We start from the raw sequence: 12,500 nt of genomic DNA on the forward strand, positions 1-12,500 counted from the left end.
CTCTGTGTTCTGTCTCTCTGTGTTCTGTCTCTCTGTGTTCTGTCTCTGTGTTCTGTCTCTGTGTGTTCTGTCTCTGTGTGTTCTGTCTCTGTGTTCTGTCTCTGTGTGTTCTGTCTCTGTGATCTGTCTCTGTGTTCTGTCTCGTTGTGTTCTGTCTCTGTGTGTTCTGTCTCCGTTTTCTGTCTCGGTGCGATCTGTCTCTGTGTTCTGTCTCTCTGTGTTCTGTCTCTCTGTGTTCTGTCTCTGTGTTCTGTCTCTGTGTGTTCTGTCTCTGTGTTCTGTCTCGTTGTGTTCTGTCTCTGTGTGTTCTGTCTCTGTGTGTTCTGTCTCTGTGTTCTGTCTATGTGTTCTGTCTCTGTGTGTTCTGTCTCTCTGTGTTCTGTCTCTGTGTTCTGTCTCTCTGTGTTCTGTCTCTGTGTTCTGTCTCTCTGTGTTCTGTCTCTCTGTGTTCTGTCTCTGTGTTCTGTCTCTGTGTGTTCTGTCTCTGTGTGTTCTGTCTCTGTGTTCTGTCTCTGTGTGTTCTGTCTCTGTGATCTGTCTCTGTGTTCTGTCTCGTTGTGTTCTGTCTCTGTGTGTTCTGTCTCCGTTTTCTGTCTCGGTGTGTTCTGTCTCTCTGTGTTCTGTCTCTGTGTGTTCTGGTCTCTGTGTGTTCTGTCTCTGTGTGTTCTGTCTCGGTGTGTTCTGTCTCTCTGTGTTCTGTCTCTCTGTGTTCTGTCTCTGTGCGTTCTGTCTCTGTGTGTTCTGTCTCTGTGTGTTCTATCTCGTTGTGTTCTGTCTCTGTGTGTTCTGTCTCCGTTTTCTGTCTCGGTGTGTTCTGTCTCTCTGTGTTCTGTCTCTGTGTGTTCTGGTCTCTGTGTGTTCTGTCTCTGTGCGTTCTGTCTCTGTGTGTTCTGTCTTTGTGCGTTCTGTCTCTGTGCGTTCTGTCTCTGTGTGTTCTGTCTCTGTGCGTTCTGTCTCTGTGTTCTGTCTCCGTTTTCTGTCTCGGTGTGTTCTGTCTCTCTGTGTTCTGTCTCTGTGTGTTCTGTCTCTGTGCGTTCTGTCTCTGTGTGTTCTGTCTCTGTGCGTTCTGTCTCTGTGTGTTCTGTCTCCGTTTTCTGTCTCGGTGTGTTCTGTCTCTCTGTGTTCTGTCTCTGTGCGTTCTGTCTCTGTGTGTTCTGTCTCCGTTTTCTGTCTCGGTGTGTTCTGTCTCGTTGTGTTCTGTCTCTGTGTGTTCTGTCTCTGTGTGTTCTGTCTCTGTGCGTTCTGTCTCTGTGTGTTCTGTCTCCGTTTTCTGTCTCTGTGTGTTCTGTCTCTGTGTTCTGTCTCTGTGTGTTCTGTCTCTGTGTTCTGTCTCTGTGTGTTCTGTCTCTGTGTGTTCTGTCTCTCTGTGTTCTGTCTCTGTGTTCTGTCTCTGTGTGTTCTGTCTCCGTTTTCTGTCTCTGTGTGTTCTGTCTCCGTTTTCTGTCTCTGTGTGTTCTGTCTCTGTGTGTTCTGTCTCCGTTTTCTGTCTCGGTGTGTTCTGTCTCGGTGTGTTCTATCTCGGTCTGTTCTGTCTCTGTGCGATCTGTCTCTGTGTTCTGTCTCTCTGTGTTCTGTCTCTCTGTGTTCTGTCTCTGTGTTCTGTCTCTGTGATCTCTCTCTGTGTTCTGTCTCTCTGTGTTCTGTCTCTCTGTGTTCTGTCTCTGTGTGATCTCTCTCTGTGTTCTGTCTCTCTGTGTTCTGTCTCTCTGTGTTCTGTCTCTCTGTGTTCTGTCTCTCTGTGTTCTGTCTCTGTTATCTCTCTCTGTGTTCTGTCTCTCTGTGTTCTGTCTCTCTGTGTTCTGTCTCTCTGTGTTCTGTCTCTGTGATCTCTCTCTGTGTTCTGTCTCTCTGTGTTCTGTCTCTCTGTGATCTGTCTCTCTGTGTTCTGTCTCTCTGTGTTCTGTCTCTCTGTGTTCTGTCTCTGTGCGATCTGTCTCTGTGTTCTCTCTCTGTGTTCTGTCTCTCTGTGTTCTGTCTCTCTGTGTTCTGTCTCTCTGTGTTCTGTCTCTCTGTGTTCTGTCAATGTGTGTTCTGTCTCTCTGTGTTCTGTCTCTCTGTGTTCTGTCTCTCTGTGTTCTGTCTCTCTGTGATCTGTCTCTCTGTGTTCTGTCTCTCTGTGTTCTGTCTCTCTGTGTTCTGTCTCTCTGTGTTCTGTCTCTCTGTGTTCTGTCAATGTGTGTTCTGTCTCTCTGTGTTCTGTCTCTCTGTGTTCTGTCTCTCTGTGTTCTGTCTCTCTGTGATCTGTCTCTCTGTGTTCTGTCTCTCTGTGTTCTGTCTCTCTGTGTTCTGTCTCTCTGTGTTCTGTCTCTGTTATCTCTCTCTGTGTTCTGTCTCTCTGTGTTCTGTCTCTCTGTGTTCTGTCTCTCTGTGTTCTGTCTCTGTGATCTCTCTCTGTGTTCTGTCTCTTTGTGTTCTGTCTCTCTGTGATCTGTCTCTCTGTGTTCTGTCTCTCTGTGTTCTGTCTCTCTGTGTTCTGTCTCTGTGCGATCTGTCTCTGTGTTCTCTCTCTGTGTTCTGTCTCTCTGTGTTCTGTCTCTCTGTGTTCTGTCTCTCTGTGTTCTGTCTCTCTGTGTTCTGTCAATGTGTGTTCTGTCTCTCTGTGTTCTGTCTCTCTGTGTTCTGTCTCTCTGTGTTCTGTCTCTCTGTGATCTGTCTCTCTGTGTTCTGTCTCTCTGTGTTCTGTCTCTCTGTGTTCTGTCTCTCTGTGTTCTGTCTCTGTGTGTTCTGTCTCTGTGTGTTCTGTCTCTGTGTTCTGTCTCTCTGTGTTCTGTCTCTGTGTGTTCTGTCTCTCTGTGTTCTGTCTATGTGTGTTCTGTCTCTGTGTGTTCTGTCTCTGTGTGTTCTGTCTCATTTTGTTCTGTTTCTGTGTGTTCTGTCTCTGTGTGTATTGTCTCGTGTTCTGTCTCTGTGCGTTCTGTCTCTGTGTGTTCTGTCTCTGTTCGTTCTGTCTCTGTATCATCACCGTGTTTGGGGACCTTGTTGGAGGCCGGTTCTGGGGTGTCAGGAGAGGTGGTGTCTGCTCCATCATCAACCAGTTGGATCTGATGGAGGGAGGAGGAGAGGAGAAGAGGAGAGGAGAGGAGAGGAGAGGAGGAGGGAGAGGAGAGGAGAGGAGAGGAGAGGAGAGGAGAGGGAGAGGAGAGGAGAGGAGAGGAGAGGGAAAGAGGAGAGGAGAGAGTAAGAGGGATGAAATCTGATCACAAAGCAACTGAATATGAATTATTTTGGTATCCACAGCAACCTTTGTAGCTCACACCTACTGCAGGCTCACCATAATCCACACAGGCCTGTCTGTTCTGTCTGTTCTGTTCATTGATAATAGTCACCATAACCCACACAGGCCTGTCTGTTCTGTCTGTTCTGTTCATTGATAATAGTCACCATAACCCACACAGGTCTGTCTGTTCTGTTCATTGATAATAGTCACCATAACCCACACAGGCCTGTCTGTTCTGTTCATTGATAATAGTCACCATAACCCACACAGGCCTGTCTGTTCTGTTCATTGATAATAGTCACCATAATCCACACAGGTCTGTCTGTTCTGTTCATTGATAATAGTCACCATAATCCACACAGGCCTGTCTGTTCTGTTCATTGATAATAGTCACCATAACCCACACAGGACTGTCTGTTCTGTTCATTGATAATAGTCACCATAAACCAGTTGCGGTACCTACCTGTGACTGCCGTACGAAGATGCCATGGTTCTCATGGCAGGTGAAGTATCTCTTCCCCTGGACTGTGCCATCGTTCTTCCCCTTCGACTCGTCGAGGATCACTCCCACCCACTTCCCTGTGGAGAAGAGCGTTGCACCGATATATGCCACAGTTCCGCGGTGCCCCTTTCCAATCACCTCCACCCGGGAACCCACCTTGGCCGGCCGGCCACCCCCGTCTGAACTCATCCTGCTGCTGCCACTACTGGTGGTCTGGAGGACAGAGGACAGGAGGTTAGTTCACTACTAGAGGACAGAGGACAGGAGGTTAGTTCACTACTAGAGGACAGAGGACAGGAGGTTAGTTCACTACTAGAGGACAGAGGACAGGAGGTTAGTTCACTACTAGAGGACAGAGGACAGGACGTTAGTTCACTACTAGAGGACAGAGGACAGGACGTTAGTTCACTACTAGAGGACAGAAAGTTAGTTCACTACTAGAGGACAGGAGGTTAGTTCACTACTAGTGGTCTGGAGGACAGGAGGTTAGTTCACTACTATTGGTCTGGAGGACAGGAGGTTAGTTCACTACTAGTGGACAGAGGACAGGAGGTTAGTTCACTACTAGAGGACAGAGGACAGAAGGTTAGTTCACTACTAGAGGACAGGAGGTTAGTTCACTACTAGAGGACAGAAGGTTAGTTCACTACTAGAGGACAGAGGACAGGAGGTTAGTTCACTTCCAGTGGTCTGGAGGACAGGAGGTTAGTTCACTACTAGAGGACAGAGGACAGAAGGTTAGTTCACTACTAGAGGACAGGAGGTTAGTTCACTACTAGATGACAGAAGGTTAGTTCACTACTAGAGGACAGAGGACAGGAGGTTAGTTCACTACTAGAGGACAGGAGGTTAGTTCACTACTAGAGGACAGAAGGTTAGTTCACTACTAGAGTACAGAGGACAGAAGGTTAGTTCACTACTAGAGGACAGAGGACAGGAGGTTAGTTCACTACTAGAGGACAGAAGGTTAGTTCACTACTAGAGGACAGAGGACAGGAGGTTAGTTCACTACTAGAGGACAGAAGGTTAGTTCACTACTAGAGGACAGAGGACAGGAGGTTAGTTCACTACTAGAGGACAGAAAGTTAGTTCACTACTAGAGGACAGAGGACAGGAGGTTAGTTCACTACTAGTGGTCTGGAGGACAGGAGGTTAGTTCACTACTAGAGGACAGAGGACAGGAGGTTAGTTCACTACTAGAGGACAGAGGACAGGAGGTTAGTTCACTACTAGTGGTCTGGAGGACAGGAGGTTAGTTCGCTACTAGTAGTCTGGAGGACAGGAGGTTAGTTCACTACTAGAGGACAGAGGACAGGAGGTTAGTTCACTACTAGAGGACAGAGGACAGGAGGTTAGTTCACTACTAGTGGTCTGGAGGACAGGAGGTCAGTTCACTACTAGTGGTCTGGAGGAAAGGAGGTTAGTTCACTACTAGTGGTCTGGAGGACAGGGGGTTAGTTCACTACTAGAGGTCTGGAGGACAGGAGGTTAGTTCACTACTAGAGGACAGAGGACAGGAGGTTAGTTCACTACTAATGGTCTGGAGGACAGGAGGTTAGTTCACTACTAGAGGACAGAGGACAGGAAGTTAGTTCACTACTAGAGGACAGAGGACAGGAGGTTAGTTCACTACTAATGGTCTGGAGGACAGGAGGTTAGTTCACTACTAGAGGACAGAGGACAGGAGGTTAGTTCACTACTAGAGGACAGAGGACAGGAGGTTAGTTCACTACTAGTGGTCTGGAGGACAGGAGGTTAGTTCACTACTAGTGGTCTGGAGGACAGGAGGTTAGTTCACTACTAGAGGACAGAGGACAGGAGATTAGTTCACTACTAGTGGTCTGGAGGACAGGAGGTTAGTTCACTACTAGAAGACAGAGGACAGGAGGTTAGTTCACTACTAGAGGACAGAGGACAGGAGGTTAGTTCACTACTAGAGGACAGAGGACAGGAGGTTAGTTCACTACTAGAGGACAGAGGACAGGAGGTTAGTTCACTACTAGTGGTCTGGAGGACAGGAGGTTAGTTCACTACTAGAGGACAGAGGACAGGAGGTTAGTTCACTACTAGTGGTCTGGAGGACAGGAGGTTAGTTCACTACTAGTGGTCTGGAGGACAGGAGGTTAGTTCACTACTAGTGGTCTGGAGGACAGGGGGTAAGTTCACTACTAGTGGTCTGGAGGACAGGAGGTTAGTTCACTACTAGTGGACAGAGGACAGGAGGTTAGTTCACTACTAGAGGACAGAGGACAGGAGGTTAGTTCACTACTAAAGGACAGAGGACAGGAGGTTAGTTCACTACTAGTGGTCTGGAGGACAGGAGGTTAGTTCACTACTAGTGGTCTGGAGGACAGGAGGTTAGTTCACTACTAGAGGACAGAGGACAGGAGGTTAGTTCACTACTAGTGGTCTGGAGGACAGGGGGTTAGTTCACTACTAGTGGTCTGGAGGACAGGAGGTTAGTTCACTACTAGTGGACAGAGGACAGGAGGTTAGTTCACTACTAGAGGACAGAGGACAGGAGGTTAGATCACTACTAGAGGACAGAGGACAGGAGGTTAGTTCACTACTAGAGGTCTGGAGGACAGGAGGTTAGTTCACTACTAGTGGTCTGGAGGACAGGAGGTTAGTTCACTACTAGAGGACAGAGGACAGGAGGTTAGTTCACTACTAGTGGTCTGGAGGACAGGAGGTTAGTTCACTACTAGTGGTCTGGAGGACAGGAGGTTAGTTCACTACTAGTGGTCTGGAGGACAGGAGGTTAGTTCACTACTAGTGGTCTGGAGGACAGGAGGTTAGTTCACTACTAGTGGTCTGGAGGACAGGAGGTTAGTTCACTACTAGAGGACAGAGGACAGGAGGTTAGTTCACTACTAGTGGTCTGGAGGACAGGAGGTTAGTTCACTACTAGAGGACAGAGGACAGGAGGTTAGTTCACTACTAGAGGACAGGAGATTAGGTCACTACTAGTGGTCTGGAGGACAGGAGGTTAGTTCACTACTAGAGGACAGAGGACAGGAGGTTAGTTCACTACTATTGGTCTGGAGGACAGGAGGTTAGTTCACTACTATTGGTCTGGAGGACAGGAGGTTAGTTCACTACTAGAGGACAGAGGACCGGAGGTTAGTTCACTACTAGAGGACAGAGGACAGGAGGTTAGTTCACTACTAGAGCACAGAGGACAGGAGGTTAGTTCACTACTAGTGGTCTGGAGGACAGGAGGTTAGTTCACTACTAGAGGACAGAGGACAGGAGGTTAGTTCGCTACTAGTGGTCTGGAGGACAGGAGGTTAGTTCACTACTAGAGGACAGAGGACAGGAGGTTAGTTCACTACTAGAGGACAGAGGACAGGAGGTTAGTTCACTACTAGAGGACAGAGGACAGGAGGTTAGTTCGCTACTAGTGGACAGAGGACAGGAGGTTAGTTCACTACTAGTGGTCTGGAGGACAGGAGGTTAGTTCACTACTAGAGGACAGAGGACAGGAGGTTAGTTCACTACTAGAGGACAGAGGACAGGAGGTTAGTTCACTACTAGAGGACAGAGGACAGGAGGTTAGTTCACTACTAGTGGTCTGGAGGACAGGAGGTTAGTTCACTACTAGTGGTCTGGAGGACAGGAGGTTAGTTCACTACTATTGGTCTGGAGGACAGGAGGTTAGTTCACTACTAGTGGTCTGGAGGACAGGAGGTTAGTTCACTACTATTGGTCTGGAGGACAGGAGGTTAGTTCACTACTATTGGTCTGGAGGACAGGAGGTTAGTTCACTACTAGATGACAGAGGACAGGAGGTTAGTTCACTACTAGAGGACAGAGGACAGGAGGTTAGTTCACTACTAGTGGTCTGGAGGACAGGAGGTTAGTTCACTACTAGAGGACAGAGGACAGGAGGTTAGTTCACTACTAGAGGACAGAGGACAGGAGGTTAGTTCACTACTAGAGGACAGAGTACAGGAGGTTAGTTCACTACTAGTGGTCTGGAGGACAGGAGGTTAGTTCACTACTAGAGGACAGAGGACAGGGGGTTAGTTCACTACTAGAGGACAGAGGACAGGAGGTTAGTTCACTTCTAGTGGTCTGGAGGACAGGAGGTTAGTTCACTACTAGAGGACAGAGGACAGGAGGTTAGTTCGCTACTAGTGGTCTGGAGGACAGGAGGTTAGTTCACTACTATTGGTCTGGAGGACAGGAGGTTAGTTCACTACTAGAGGACAGAGGACAGGAGGTTAGTTCACTACTAGAGGACAGAGGACAGGAGGTTAGTTCACTTCTAGTGGCTCGTGAGGACAGGAGGTTAGTTCACTACTAGAGGACAGAGGACAGGAGGTTAGTTCGCTACTAGTGGTCTGGAGGACAGGAGGTTAGTTCACTACTAGAAGACAGGAGGTTAGTTCACTACTAGAGGACAGAGGACAGGAGGTTAGTTCACTTCTAGTGGTCTGGAGGACAGGAGGTTAGTTCACTACTAGAGGACAGAGGACAGGAGGTTAGTTCGCTACTAGTGGTCTGGAGGACAGGAGGTTAGTTCACTACTAGAGGACAGAGGACAGGAGGTTAGTTCACTACTAGAGGACAGAGGACAGGAGGTTAGTTCACTACTAGAGGACAGAGGACAGGAGGTTAGTTCGCTACTAGTGGTCTGGAGGACAGGAGGTTAGTTCACTACTAGTGGACAGAGGACAGGAGGTTAGCTCACTACTAGAGGACAGAGGACAGGAGGTTAGTTCACTACTAGTGGTCTGGAGGACAGGAGGTTAGTTCACTACTAGAGGACAGAGGACAGGAGGTTAGTTCGCTACTAGTGGTCTGGAGGACAGGAGGTTAGTTCACTACTAGTGGACAGAGGACAGGAGGTTAGCTCACTACTAGAGGACAGAGGACAGGAGGTTAGTTCACTACCAGAGGACAGAGGACAGGAGGTTAGTTCATTACTAGAGGACAGAGGACAGGAGGTTAGTTAACTACTAGTGGTCTGGAGGACAGGAGGTTAGTTCACTACTAGTGGTCTGGAGGACAGGAGGTTAGTTCACTACTATTGGTCTGGAGGACAGGAGGTTAGTTCACTACTAGTGGACAGAGGACAGGAGGTTAGTTCACTACTATTGGTCTGGAGGACAGGAGGTTAGTTCACTACTATTGGTCTGGAGGACAGGAGGTTAGTTCACTACTAGAGGACAGAGGACCGGAGGTTAGTTCACTACTAGAGGACAGAGGACAGGAGGTTAGTTCACTTCCAGTGGTCTGGAGGACAGGAGGTTAGTTCACTACTAGAGGACAGAGGACAGGAGGTTAGTTCGCTACTAGTGGTCTGGAGGACAGGAGGTTAGTTCACTACTAGAGGACAGAGGACAGGAGGTTAGTTCACTACTAGTGGACAGAGGACAGGAGGTTAGTTCACTACTAGAGGACAGAGGACAGGAGGTTAGTTCACTACTAGAGGATAGAGGACAGGAGGTTAGTTCACTACTAGAGGACAGAGGACAGGAGGTTAGTTCACTACTAGAGGACAGAGGACAGGAGGTTAGTTCACTACTAGAGGATAGAGGACAGGAGGTTAGTTCACTACTAGAGGACAGAGGACAGGAGGTTAGTTCACTACTAGTGGTCTGGAGGACAGGAGGTTAGTTCACTACTAGTGGTCTGGAGGACAGGAGGTTAGTTCACTACTATTGGTCTGGAGGACAGGAGGTTAGTTCACTACTAGTGGACAGAGGACAGGAGGTTAGTTCACTACTATTGGTCTTGAGGACAGGAGGTTAGTTCACTACCATTGGTCTGGAGGACAGGAGGTTAGTTCACTACTAGAGGACAGAGGACAGGAGGTTAGTTCACTATTAGAGGACAGAGGACAGGAGGTTAGTTCGCTACTAGTGGTCTGGAGGACAGGAGGTTAGTTCACTACTAGAGGACAGAGGACAGGAGGTTAGTTCACTACTAGAGGACAGGAGGTTAGTTCGCTACTAGTGGTCTGGAGGACAGGAGGTTAGTTCACTACTAGTGGACAGAGGACAGGAGGTTAGTTCACTACTAGAGGACAGAGGACAGGAGGTTAGTTCACTACTAGAGGACAGAGGACAGGAGTTTAGTTCACTACTAGAGGACAGAGGACAGGAGGTTAGTTCACTACTAGAGGACAGAGGACAGGAGGTTAGTTCACTACTAGTGGTCTGGAGGACAGGAGGTTAGTTCACTACTAGTGGTCTGGAGGACAGGAGGTTAGTTCACTACTATTGGTCTGGAGGACAGGAGGTTAGTTCACTACTAGTGGACAGAGGACAGGAGGTTAGTTCACTACTATTGGTCTGGAGGACAGGAGGTTAGTTCACTACTATTGGTCTGGAGGACAGGAGGTTAGTTCACTACAAGAGGACAGAGGACAGGAGGTTAGTTCGCTACTAGAGGACAGAGGACAGTAGTTCTATAGTAGGTAGTAGTCCTATAGTAGGTAGTAGTCCTATAGTAGTTAGTAGTCCTATAGTAGGTAGTAGTCCTATAGTAGGTAGTAGTCCTATAGTAGTCCTATAGTAGGTAGTAGTTCCTATAGTAGTTAGTAGTCCTATAGTAGGTAGTAGTCCTATAGTAGTCCTATAGTAGGTAGTAGTCCTATAGTAGGTAGTAGTCCTATAGTAGGTATTAGTCCTATAGTAGGTAGTAGTCCTATAGTAGTTAGTAGTCCTATAGTAGGTAGTAGTCCTATAGTAGTCCTATAGTAGGTAGTAGTCCTATAGTAGGTAGTAGTCCTATAGTAGGTAGTAGTTCTATAGTAGTCCTATAGTAGGTAGTAGTTCCTATAGTAATTAGTAGTCATATAGTAGGTAGTAGTCCTATAGTAGGTAGTAGTCCTATAGTAGGTAGTAGTCCTATAGTAGTCCTATAGTAGGTAGTAGTCCTATAGTAGGTAGTAGTTCTATAGTAGGTAGTAGTCCTATAGTAGGTAGTAGTCCTATAGTAGTCCTATAGTAGGTAGTAGTCCAATAGTAGGTAGTAGTCCTATAGTAGTCCTATAGTAGGTAGTAGTCCTACAGTAGTCCTATAGTAGGTAGTAGTCCTATAGTAGGTAGTAGTCCTATAGTAGTCCTATAGTAGGTAGTAGTCCTACAGTAGTCCTATAGTAGGTAGTAGTCCTATAGTAGTTAGTAGTCCTATAGTAGGTAGTAGTCTTATATTAGTCCTATAGTATCTAGTAGTCCTATAGTAGGTAGTAGTCCTATAGTAGTTAGTAGTCCTATAGTAGGTAGTAGTCCTATAGTAGTCCTATAGTAGGTAGTAGTCCTATAGTAGGTAGTAGTCCTATAGTAGGTAGTAGTCCTATAGTAGTCCTATAGTAGGTAGTAGTTCTATAGTAGGTAGTAGTCCTATAGTAGGTAGTAGTCCTATAGTAGTCCTATAGTATGTAGTAGTCCTATAGTAGGTAGTAGTCCTATAGTAGGTAGTTGTTCTATAGTATGTAGTAGTCCTATAGTAGTCCTATAGTAGGTAGTAGTCCTATAGTAGGTAGTTGTTCTATAGTATGTAGTAGTCCTACAGTAGTCATATAGTAGGTATTAGTCCTATAGTAGGTAGTAGTCCTATAGTATGTAGTAGTCATATAGTATGTAGTAGTCCTATAGTAGGTAGTAGTCCTATAGTAGTTAGTAGTCCTATAGTAGGTAGTAGTCCTATAGTAGGTAGTAGTCCTATAGTAGTCCTATAGTAGGTAGTAGTCCTATAGTAGGTAGTAGTCCTATAGTAGTTAGTAGTCCTATAGTAGTCCTATAGTAGGTAGTAGTCCTATAGTAGGTAGTAGTCCTATAGTAGTCCTATAGTAGGTATTAGTCCTATAGTAGGTAGTAGTCCTATAGTAGTCCTATAGTAGGTAGTAGTCCTATAGTATTTAGTAGTCCTATAGTAGTCCTATAGTAGGTAGTAGTCCTATAGTAGGTAGTAGTCCTATAGTAGGTAGTAGTCCTATAGTAGTCCTATAGTAGGTAGTAGTTCTATAGTAGGTAGTAGTCCTATAGTAGGTAGTAGTCCTATAGTAGGTAGTATTCCTATAGTAGGTATTAGTCCTATAGTAGGTAGTTGTTCTATAGTATGTAGTAGTCCTACAGTAGTCCTATAGTAGGTATTAGTCCCATAGTAGGTAGTAGTCCTATAGTATGTAGTAGTCCTATAGTAGTCCTATAGTAGATAGTAGTCCTATAGTAGGTAGTAGTCCTATAGTAGTCCTATAGTAGTTAGTAGTCCTATAGTAGGTATTAGTCCTATAGTAGGTAGTAGTCCTATAGTAGTCCTATAGTACGTAGTAGTCCTATAGTATGTAGTAGTCCTATAGTAGGTAGTAGTCATATAGTAGGTATTAGTCCTATAGTAGGTAGTAGTCCTATAGTAGTCCTATAGTAGGTAGTAGTCCTATAGTAGTCCTATAGTAGTTAGTAGTCATATAGTAGGTATTAGTCCTATAGTAGGTAGTAGTCCTATAGTAGTCCTATAGTAGGTAGTAGTCCTATAGTAGTCCTATAGTAGGTAGTAGTTCTATTGTAGGTAGTAGTTCAATAGTAGTCCTATAGTAGGTATTAGTCCTATAGTAGGTAGTAGTCCTATAGTAGGTAGTAGTCCTATAGTAGGTAGTAGTCCTATAGTAGGTAGTAGTCCTATAGTAGGTATTAGTCCTATAGTAGGTAGTAGTCCTATAGTAGTTAGTAGTCCTATAGTAGTCCTATAGTAGTTAGTAGTCCTATAGTAGGTATTAGTCCTATAGTAGGTAGTAGTCCTATAGTAGTCCTATAGTACGTAGTAGTC

The 12,500-nt window shown here is 46.0% G+C and overlaps 1 protein-coding gene across 1 annotated transcript in view; it reads right to left on the reverse strand.

The window, feature by feature from the left end:
- LOC118382566 (dynactin subunit 1-like) overlaps window positions 1–12,500 on the reverse strand; it is a 266,523-nt gene that overhangs the window by 233,736 nt on the left and 20,287 nt on the right. The window contains 2 exon segments of the mRNA XM_052495983.1: window positions 2,963–3,041; window positions 3,681–3,932. Coding sequence (XP_052351943.1) covers window positions 2,963–3,041; window positions 3,681–3,932 — 331 coding nt within the window.

This window comes from Oncorhynchus keta, chromosome 35 (genome assembly GCF_023373465.1).
Source record: "Oncorhynchus keta strain PuntledgeMale-10-30-2019 chromosome 35, Oket_V2, whole genome shotgun sequence".
In the NCBI taxonomy this organism is placed as follows: Eukaryota; Metazoa; Chordata; class Actinopteri; order Salmoniformes; family Salmonidae; genus Oncorhynchus; species Oncorhynchus keta.